Source organism: Xiphophorus couchianus, chromosome 16, assembly GCF_001444195.1.
Source record: "Xiphophorus couchianus chromosome 16, X_couchianus-1.0, whole genome shotgun sequence".
NCBI classification, from domain to species: Eukaryota; Metazoa; Chordata; class Actinopteri; order Cyprinodontiformes; family Poeciliidae; genus Xiphophorus; species Xiphophorus couchianus.
This window is the reverse complement of record NC_040243.1, coordinates 8,888,794-8,898,359: the sequence shown is the minus strand read 5'-3', so window position 1 is coordinate 8,898,359 and position 9,566 is coordinate 8,888,794. Positions and strand designations below refer to the sequence as shown.

Below are 9,566 nucleotides of genomic sequence, written 5' to 3'. Positions count from 1 at the left end.
AAAAAAACAATGCTTAATATAATATATCTCTGAATAGTCTGATTTAAAATATTTAATCTGTATCCGGATTTTAGACAGGTCCCCACCAAAATAACGTATACTTTAGGGGTTAGATGACTGCGTCCATTTGACCCCTTTTCTCAAACAACAATGAAGTCATCTTTGATAAATTTACACGAGTTGTAATCTTTGAGAAAAACTCTGGCAGCAGCAGCTGTTGGCTCTAGACAGCTGCTTGTCATTGGGAGGAGCTGATAAGATAACACACTACTGGATCCATAGCAAGTGAGTTTACATCACTTGAAGTTTGAAACAAAAAAACTAAAAGTCAGCAAAATGAGTGAGCTAATATTTGTATTCATTCTGTCTTGTTAAAAGCACAGTTACTGCCCATCCTTATTTTTATTTATTTTTTGTTTTTTTGCTTCTTCAGAGCTTTACTCCTCTTCTACAAGAACCCAGGTAAAGTATATACATTTTTTAAAAATGGTTATTTTGCCTAATTAAAGACAAATGGAATCACATGTCCATTTGTCTTGTTTTGGTGTAACATCTACAGTACTTTACTTGTGTAAAATGAGTTGACCTATGCCTTTGCTCTGTGTTTAAAATGGTCAGTCTTCTTTAAAAAGTTTATTATTGTATCTAGGGTCGTTATTTGATTTTTTTGATAAAACCTAAATCAATTTTATTCGAATCATTTTATAAACAATTTCAATAAAAGGTTATGTAATGTCAAATAAATGTTGTTTTATTCAAGGGAAGATCATTTTATATGGTATAGCTTGCCATTATTATTTTTTGTAATAAAGAGGTGTCCACCCTCTTTCACAGGCTTATAAGCCCTGGGATCTCGATTCAGCACGGTACTCAAAACTCCCAAAATGACTAGCCTTACTGCCAAGGACAAGGACACTGTCGAAGCCTTCTGGGGAAAAATTTCTCCCAAGGCAGCAGCCATTGGAGCAGATGCTGTTCACAGGTAAATGTGACAAAAATCTTCAAATTCCAGCCTCTCACTGTTTTAAATTTGCCCACCCACTTTTTTTGTTTTCTGACCTTTTAGGATGCTAGTGGTGTAACCACAAACCAAGACCTACTTTGCCCACTGGAAGGACCTGAACCCCGGATCTGCTCCTGTGGCAAAGCATGGAGCTACAGTGATGGGTGGAGTTGCTGAAGCTGTGGCTAAAATCGACAGTCTGACTACAGGTCTGCTCAACCTGAGCGAGCTGCATGCCTTCACTCTGAGAGTGGATCCTGCCATCTTCAAGGTCAAGACTCAGAGCTTTGAATACAACCTTATTGTCTCCTTCTGTCACATCAGACGGGGGTTAAGTTTACTTAGATAAACTATAACTTGTTATGTTTACCTTGCAGGTTCTCGCCCACAACATCCTTCTGGTTTTGGCCATCAGCTTCCCCAACGACTTCACCCTTGAGGTCCATGTGGCCATGGATAAGTTCCTGTCTGCCTTGGCTCTGGCTCTGTCCAAGAAGTACAGATGAACACCTGGAGAGGAAGTGAACCTACATCAGTTCATTCTTGATGTGATAAATAAATGCAATGAAAAAAAAATGGTTATCTGGTTCTTTTTGCTCTGTGTGCAAAATCCTTCATGTCGGTTTGAAAATTCACACATTCATAGTCATATCAGATAAAATGAATTATTAATACTTGGTTTAGTCAGCCTTCAGATCTGTAAAATTGGGATAAAGACTGTAGATTTGCGTTTAAAATGTTTTGCATCTTGTTTTTACAATTATGCCTATGAACTGTTTGCGTTAATGGTACAGTGAAGGTGTTTGTCTGTGTAGTATAGCACTGGACTCAAATAATAAATGAAAACATTACAAAATTTCCCAGTGTGTTTTGATTAGTCAATTGGTTCAATAAATTATCCTCCTCAGTGAAATCTTGATAACAATAGTTAGTCATAATCAGAGCCGCAACTTTTAAAAATACTTTGTTTGTAATTGAGGCCATTTACATTAACAGAACAGGTAAATCTCAATCAGTATCAAATGTAATTGAAAATGGATTTAATTCTAGTATTTCAATCACACAAAAAAGAAAAGCTTCATATTAAATGAATTCATTACAAACATGTTGAACAATGTCTTGCAAAAGTATTCACATGGTTTAAATGTTTTCCCAGATTTGATGTAATAACAAAAGCTGCGATGTATTTGAATGGAATTTTATGCTATTGACCGCATACTAAAATTAAGCTGCAAATGTGAATGATTCTTTCTGTAATGTACTGAAGCCAGTTTTCCAAGCTGCAAGTGTAAAATCATTACATATTTCTTTAAACAAGATGCAAATGAGAGAAAATTAGAAAATGAAAACCTTTAATTCTAACAGTAAAATTCCCATTTTCTAACTATCCTGACCATCCACACCTTTATTTTTTTGTGTTATTTTTAAATATTTTATCGAGTAAGTTTGAATAATATTTTGTAATTCAAAGAAATTTCAGAGACACTGAAAGATTTTATCTCACAGAAACCGTTGATCAGGATTACTCAGACCACCTCTTGTGGGCCGTTTCAGGGGAGGTGCTGCTGGGTGTTTCCTCTGCTGCCTCTCAGACAAATAGCCCTCGCACTTAGTTTGTTAGTTAGTCGGTTATTGAAACAGCCAAAATGACTAGTCTTACTGCCAAGGACAAGGACACCGTCAAGGCCTTCTGGGGAAAGATTTCTCCCAAGGCAGGAGCCATTGGAGCAGATGCTCTTGGCAGGTAAATGAGACCTGAAACCTTTGAATTTCAACAACTTTTTGCTTAAAATTTTACCCACCCATTCTACTCTTCCATTCAGGATGCTGGTGGTTTACCCACAGACCAAGACCTACTTCTCCCACTGGAAGGACATGAGTCCCGGCTCTGGTCCAGTGAAGAAGCACGGAGCTACGGTGATGGCTGGAGTTGCTGACGCTGTGGCTAAAATCGACGATCTGACTGCAGGTCTGCTCACCCTGAGCGAGCTGCATGCCTTCAAGCTGAGAGTGGACCCCGCCAACTTTAAGGTGAAGATTCAGAGCTAAGAGTGTGCTTTAAGCTGTGCATTGGTCCTTTTTTTCTGCTTGTATGAAGTCTAAGTGTCGTCTCATCACTTGTCTTTCATAGATTCTTGCCCACAACCTCCTTCTGGTTTTGGCCATCAGCTTCCCCAACGACTTCACCCCTGAGGTCCATGTGGCCATGGATAAGTTCCTGTCTGCCTTGGCTCTGGCTCTGTCCGAGAAGTACAGATGAACACCTGGAGAGGAGATCCAGACATATGAATTCACCTTGTGTGATCAATAAATGCATGGCTGAAAAAACGCAAAATGTTGACTTCTGGTTCTTTACTGGAGATTTCTGTTCTGTTTTCACAGTAAAATACATTTTTAAAAAAAAGAACGGTTGCAATATCTTGGTCTTGTGTGAAAAGGAAATTACTCATGATCTTAAATCATAAATTAACTCTGATTAATTATGTTTTTGTGTTTCTTAACAACTAGGCTAAGAGATTTCATAAAGGAAGATCAAATAAAATATCAAATACAACCTCCAACATCTATCGGTTTGGGGAGGCCTTATTAATAAAACAGAAACGAAGGAGCATAGGGGATGATTTCCAAGAAAAAAAACGTATTAGTGATCTTCAATATTTTGGGGAAAATATTTCTTAAATATGAACTTCCTGTACGGTGCGTGTCTCATTACACTGAGACAACCAGCGTTTAAAATGAAATCAGAAATATATTTCCATCTAAACAATTCTCTGGTGAGTTCTGGGTTAAAACAAACTTATTCTTCATTCATTGAAGTTCCTCTCGGTAGATCGAGCAGCCAGGAATTTTACTCAAGTAAGAATAACGTTACTTCATAATTATATTACTCAAGAAAAAGTAAAGTAAACAGTGCTCCAAAACTGCTCCTAAAAGTAACCTACTTTTTTCACAATATTATTAAAGTAAATGTAACTGAGCCGCCGAGTTTAACACGAAGATTTTAACAACTGCCGCCCTGGACTCGTCTTTTATGGCTTTTGATGCGTCAACTCTATAGTTTTTTCACATGATTTGTGAGTTATTTGAGATGCACATTCAAAGAATTTCATACTTTGTTTATATATTGAAAAAGATAAACAGTAACTGCAATCAGAAGTTTTGCTTTTCTACGTGTATCCGCGTTTTATTGTATAATTGAAGCCTCTCTGAGGCCGTTTGGTACTTTGGCGCTCTCCAAGGTGCTGCTCTTCCTGTCGCTTGTTTACTGAATTTCAGCCAGCAACTAGAAGAGCTCCAGAGCGCACGGTGTTAAATGACTACCAATGTAAAAGTCTTTCAACTGGCTCATGTGTGTCTCGTTTTTCTTTTCACAGCCATGAAAAAGATCAAATGTATCTTTAGATTTTTATCCTACTTATCATGAAAATGCTTGTTTGAAACAGAGGAAGTAAAGCCTGCAAAATCTCTTTATAATCCGTGTAAAATGTTTTGATTATTTCCGTCATGTTTATTACCACCGCATGTACTCAGCAGCAAGTTTTAGACGTGGAGCATTTCAACCAATTCATGTGTAGCATTAAGATCCAGTCCAGCGTCGTTTTAATATTTCCAGCAGAGGGCGCCCTAGCATCATTCAACTTAACTAATAGGATTCTTGGTTTAACCCCTGCGACGGGTTTCTAACCTGCTGGGTCCCGTCTCTCACCCAATGGCTCCTGGAAATAAGCACTAGCAAGGAAAAGTAGATTTAGGTAACGAATGGAATGGATGTTTTCTTATTTTTAATTTTTTTAAAATCAACTAAGAGTAAGAAAAGGGTTAAAAGAAAAGCCTCAATTAGACACAACTTTGTTGCTACTTGTTAACTATTCAATAGGTTCAACATTTGAAAGACAGATTCTACTTGTTTCTTTCTTGTTTTTAAATGTAATCCCCTTTACCTTTGCTCCTTTACTTCTCTGTAAAGCACTTTCAATATCCCTTGCTCACAAATGGCCTATATTGTGCTCAGGTCCCGAATTTGAGTGATTGCAAAATCATACAACTTTAATTATTGAGTCAAAAAAGGTAATCAACAAAGCAGAAAAGTTAGGCACTTTTGAAGAATGAATAGGGGATTATATGATAATATTTTTGTCTAAAATACACACTTACTGACACCATGAAGTAGATCCTCACTCAGTTTAATTCAAAAACTGAAAAAGTAATGGATGACCTGAAATGCCACTACATTTTTGTCTGTATTTACTCTATATTTTTACACATAAACAAAGCAAAACCGTTATGTATTGACTTTTAAGCTGCAAAATGACAGAAGAGCAACATTTATGTGTGTGTTTAGGACCTATTGTGTTTCTGGTAATGAAACTGACTGGAATAGCCTGTTTGCTTATTTGTTTATTTAAGGATTCCCATTAATCTTTACCTTAGTAGAGACTCTTCTAGCCTGTTGCCAAACTAAATTAACTGAACCCAGTTAAGAAGACAGAGAAAACACCATCCAGACAAATCTAAAAAGAATTTAACATTAAATAGCAGATTTTGACTTGGTTAGTAAGTTTGTCTGAAATACAGAGGCATCAAACAAAAATGGAAGGTGCCCCTGACTTAAACCTATGTAGTAATCGCACATTAATTAAATAATAATAAACGGAGATGTTAGCATGAAGGTGGGGATGTTTTTCTCTGGCAGGAGCTTAGAAATGGAAATAGATAAACATAAACTGGTTCTCATGTTTTTGTCCTGTAGAAACAGTATAATTTCTTTCTATCATTTATTTACATTTTAGCAATTAAAGATCCAGGTTCACTTCTGAAACAGATTCTTCTTGCTAAGGAACTCTTTGTTTGTGTCAGTGGTGTCCAGACATTTTACCATGGGGGTAGAAAATATCATGTTGAAAATATTCAGGAGCCACAAAATTGTAATTCTAATTTGCTTTTAATGAAAATTGAAGAAGATATTTAAATCTATGCTGAACATAATTAGAGTTAATAGGGGAAAAATATAAAAACAGGATATGGCTCATACAGACTTTATCTCACAAGCTTGGCAAATTGGCACATCCAGTTTGCGCTTTAGTAAAAGTCTGTGGGTGTTTGTAGTCATATTTAATAAAAATAAAAGCATTAGCATCACTGATAAAAGAGCAATGTTTTGTGTTGTGCCTTACATCTTCAAAATATTTAAATTTTCTGTATCCTTTTTTTAAAGACCTCACATCGATTAAAATGGCACTCTAACATATTTCATTTAAATGTGTATCTGCATCTACCGCCTTTCTGGCAAACCAAGCAAAGGTTTTGAATTGTGATGGAGGCAGAAATTGTTTGGCAGACCCCCAGACTGGACACCACTGGAAATAAATGTTTGTTCAAAGCTTAAATTATTCCCAAAGTCTGAAAACCCATCGTGCTGCTTGAGTATTTATTTATTTATTTATTATAAATATTATTTTTAAATGAATAGAAAATGAAAATGTCTGCCTTTATTAATTACTAAAGTCATTCGAACTGTGATGCGCTTTTCCCCATGTGCATTTCAGTGCAGTTTGCACTTTGCCTTTTCCAACAAAGTTTGTGCAAATACCTTGAACTCTGCAGTTGCAGACCCAACCAATTTTACTATGACAAAAAATATATATATCACACAAATCGGAAAGAACAGCAGAAAACAAAAACTGAGAATTGGACATCCTCGGATGTATTTTTTTTTATTGAACGTGTCTCCACATGTCTGAAAGAGTGTTGAGGATGTGGGAGGGTAAAACTCCTTGTTCACACAATCAGTGCGTCTTTAGCGGTACTTCTCAGACAGAGCCAAGGCCACGTTCTGCAGGAACTTTTCCACGGAAAGGTGAACCTCAGGAGTGAAGTCACCAGGGAAGTACATGGCCAAGACCACAACGATGCTGTGGCCCAGGATCTGAGGATTACGCACACCCAAAAAAAAAAATTATTTAATATAATTGAGCAGAAACTAAATGCACACATGATCATGATTATGTGAGTAAAATTCAGAAGAGATTTGAAGTATACCTTGAAATTGGCAGGATCCACCCGGAGTTTGAAGGCATGAAGCTCACTGAGGGCGGCCAGAGTGCCAGGGAGATCGTCGATGCCCTTCACAGCTTTTCCCAAGGCACCCATGATGGTGGCACCATGCTTCTTCACTTTGGGGGACTGGGGGCTCAGATCTCCCCAGTGAGAGAAGTAGGTCTTAGTTTGCGGGTAGGCAACAAGCATCCTATAAGTAACATAGAAATAGGATTAAAACAAACAGCAACGACACATTTTGAAAGGGTTTTGTATAACTTGATGTTTACCTGCCCAATGCTTCACCTCCCAGTTCGCCGGCCTTCCCTTCGGCTTTGGCCCAGAGGGCCTTCACCCTGGACTTGTCTTTGTCGGAAAGACTCATTGCTGCCTTTAGTTTCTCAGCGAGAAAATATGAAGATCAAAAAAGCTGCTTTGATGAATTTGTCACTGCGTCTTTATATCAAGCCTAAATGCACCACGCCTCAGAATCAATCCATGCCAAAACCTTGATAACAAAACTGCCAAATAACCCCCTGCCAATGTGGCTCGATAAAAGCTATCACTCCTCAAATTTCACGTAATCCCTACGTAAATGCTGGATGGTTACAGGAATTACACCAAGGCGCTGCTCTGGATAACGCTTCTGTTTTTTTCTACTTATCTAACTGACTTCTTGAGTTAATACACAAGATTCACTTAACAAAATGTTAAAATCTTTGTACTTGTTTTCTTTATTATTCACCAACGTGCTTTTTTTTTTTTTTTTTTTTTTTTTTTGCAAGTAGAGCTTTTTGCAAAAATAAAACAAATAAAAATAAAATATTGAACCAATATTAAATATTACACACTCCCGATTTTAAGTATATTGAACTTGATTCTACAAACTGGTCATGAGTTTGTAGAACTCATGACTCAAGAAGTCATGTTAACTCAAGAAACGGTAACGGACTCTGTTAACGTTTCAGTGTTAAAACAATCTTAACAAAAGAAAGGGTTGACGATAAAGTAAGAAAATGCATATCATTTTAGATAGATGACGCAACATTTATTGGCATTAATTGGTGCCAAACATGACGGACGTCATTTTATTGGCAAGTGCACCTCGTCCAATCACAGCCCGTCTTGTCTGGGGGACGGATCATTGGGCTGTGAATAAATGCAGGGCTCGTAAACATATTCACACAGTCTTACACCTTTGATCACCAAACTCGTTTTTTTTTGCGAAAAGTCAGAGGAGGCTTTCACATCGTCATCATGGTCGAGTGGACAGACGCCGAGCGCACCGCCATCTCCACCCTGTGGTCAAACATTGATGTGGGTGAAATTGGTCCCCAGGCCCTGTCCAGGTAACCTTGAGAACAAATTTCATTCCGCGGAATGATGATCTCTTACATCCTGAGGATCGGGATTTCTCATTGTCACTTTTGTGTTTTCAGGCTTCTGGTCGTGTTCCCATGGACCCAGAGGTACTTCCCTACCTTCGGTGACCTTTCCACCCCCGCAGCCATCGCCGCAAATCCCAAAGTGGCTCAGCACGGAAAAACTGTGATGGGCGGCCTTGAAACTGCTGTGAAGAACATGGACAACATCAAGAACGCCTACGCCAAACTGAGCGTCATGCACTCCGAGAAGCTCCATGTGGATCCCGACAACTTCAGGGTATGTCATCCCTCACACCAAGACGCAATTACTTGTTTTTTTTTTTAAAATTCGTGTCAGTTTATTCATTCTTGTTGTATTCTGTCTTACGGTTGCAGGTGCTTGCTGAGTGCATCACTGTGGTCGTGGCCGCCAAGTTTGGACCCAGCGTCTTTACCGCTGGTTTCCAAGAGGCCTGGCAGAAGTTCCTGGCCGTGGTGGTCTCCGCCCTGGGCAGACAGTACCACTAAGCGTCTGAAGTGGCCGACCACTGAAGAGGTGCAGCGAGACATCAGTTTCTGAGCAATTAAATGCTGCCAAAAATACATCAATAAAAAAACTCAAATCATATACAAGTGTCCTCTGTAATTATTCACCCTGTTTTTAAATAAGATATCAAATGGATATATATATATATATATATATCTTTGGTTTCCATTACAGTGAAATAAATAATGTATACATATATATATATATATAATAAATAATGACCAGTGGGGAAAAAAAGTTGAATAAAGTGAATTCCCATCCGAATGTTGCGTCTGTAAATTACCCGAAACACCAGCGGGAGAAACAGAATTAAAACAGCAAAACAATAATAGTATTTTTTTTTAAAGTTCTCTGAAAAAGACTGCAAACTGCAACGCTAAAAAAATATACAATTACGCAACAATATTCATGTTCAGATTTTAACTTTACACCCATCTTTCTTCTCTTTAACTTGATCAAAAATAATTTGCTCATCGTCATCTTTTTTAAAATGTAATTTAAAATTTAGATCTGACCAGCTATGACTGAACATATTAACCAAGCATATAAACTCCTCTTCATAACACTGGCATCATTTTTATTTGGGCGTGGCTGGCCTGATTATAAAGATTATTAA

The 9,566-nt window shown here is 37.7% G+C and overlaps 3 protein-coding genes and 1 pseudogene across 3 annotated transcripts; 3 read left to right on the top strand and 1 right to left on the bottom strand.

Moving 5' to 3' along the window:
• Positions 1 to 38: 38 nt before the first annotated feature.
• LOC114159597 (hemoglobin embryonic subunit alpha-like) lies at positions 39 to 1,578 on the top strand (annotated as a pseudogene).
• Positions 1,579 to 2,509: 931 nt separating this feature from the next.
• On the top strand, positions 2,510 to 3,338 carry LOC114159596 (hemoglobin embryonic subunit alpha). Its single transcript, XM_028041594.1, has 3 exons — positions 2,510 to 2,747; positions 2,827 to 3,034; positions 3,135 to 3,338. Exons 1-3 carry the CDS (start codon positions 2,650 to 2,652, stop codon positions 3,261 to 3,263), a joined length of 435 nt encoding a protein of 144 aa, XP_027897395.1. The 5' UTR covers positions 2,510 to 2,649; the 3' UTR covers positions 3,264 to 3,338.
• A 3,347-nt stretch (positions 3,339 to 6,685) lies between these two features.
• Positions 6,686 to 7,588, bottom strand: LOC114159599 (hemoglobin subunit alpha-like). The gene is made up of 3 exons (XM_028041596.1): positions 7,330 to 7,588; positions 7,043 to 7,250; positions 6,686 to 6,929 (listed from the first exon to the last, which is right to left on the bottom strand). The coding sequence occupies exons 1-3, from the start codon at positions 7,422 to 7,424 to the stop codon at positions 6,801 to 6,803; spliced, it is 432 nt and encodes a 143-aa protein (XP_027897397.1). The 5' UTR covers positions 7,425 to 7,588; the 3' UTR covers positions 6,686 to 6,800.
• A 613-nt stretch (positions 7,589 to 8,201) lies between these two features.
• LOC114159592 (hemoglobin subunit beta-A-like) lies at positions 8,202 to 9,031 on the top strand. The gene is made up of 3 exons (XM_028041589.1): positions 8,202 to 8,388; positions 8,479 to 8,701; positions 8,800 to 9,031. The coding sequence occupies exons 1-3, from the start codon at positions 8,297 to 8,299 to the stop codon at positions 8,929 to 8,931; spliced, it is 447 nt and encodes a 148-aa protein (XP_027897390.1). The 5' UTR covers positions 8,202 to 8,296; the 3' UTR covers positions 8,932 to 9,031.
• Positions 9,032 to 9,566: the final 535 nt, after the last annotated feature.

Excerpts from the sequence above, each read along its gene's own strand:
- LOC114159596 (XM_028041594.1), top strand. The coding sequence starts at position 2,650 with ATGACTAGTCTTACTGCCAAGGACAAGGACACCGTCAAGGCCTTCTGG. Across the intron at positions 2,748-2,826 it reads GGAGCAGATGCTCTTGGCAG|GATGCTGGTGGTTTACCCAC; the intron begins GTAAATGAGACC and ends TCTTCCATTCAG. Across the intron at positions 3,035-3,134 it reads TGGACCCCGCCAACTTTAAG|ATTCTTGCCCACAACCTCCT; the intron begins GTGAAGATTCAG and ends TGTCTTTCATAG.
- LOC114159599 (XM_028041596.1), bottom strand. The coding sequence starts at position 7,424 with ATGAGTCTTTCCGACAAAGACAAGTCCAGGGTGAAGGCCCTCTGGGCC. Across the intron at positions 7,251-7,329 it reads GGAGGTGAAGCATTGGGCAG|GATGCTTGTTGCCTACCCGC; the intron begins GTAAACATCAAG and ends TGTTACTTATAG. Across the intron at positions 6,930-7,042 it reads TGGATCCTGCCAATTTCAAG|ATCCTGGGCCACAGCATCGT; the intron begins GTATACTTCAAA and ends CGTAATCCTCAG.
- LOC114159592 (XM_028041589.1), top strand. The coding sequence starts at position 8,297 with ATGGTCGAGTGGACAGACGCCGAGCGCACCGCCATCTCCACCCTGTGG. Across the intron at positions 8,389-8,478 it reads GGTCCCCAGGCCCTGTCCAG|GCTTCTGGTCGTGTTCCCAT; the intron begins GTAACCTTGAGA and ends TTGTGTTTTCAG. Across the intron at positions 8,702-8,799 it reads TGGATCCCGACAACTTCAGG|GTGCTTGCTGAGTGCATCAC; the intron begins GTATGTCATCCC and ends TTACGGTTGCAG.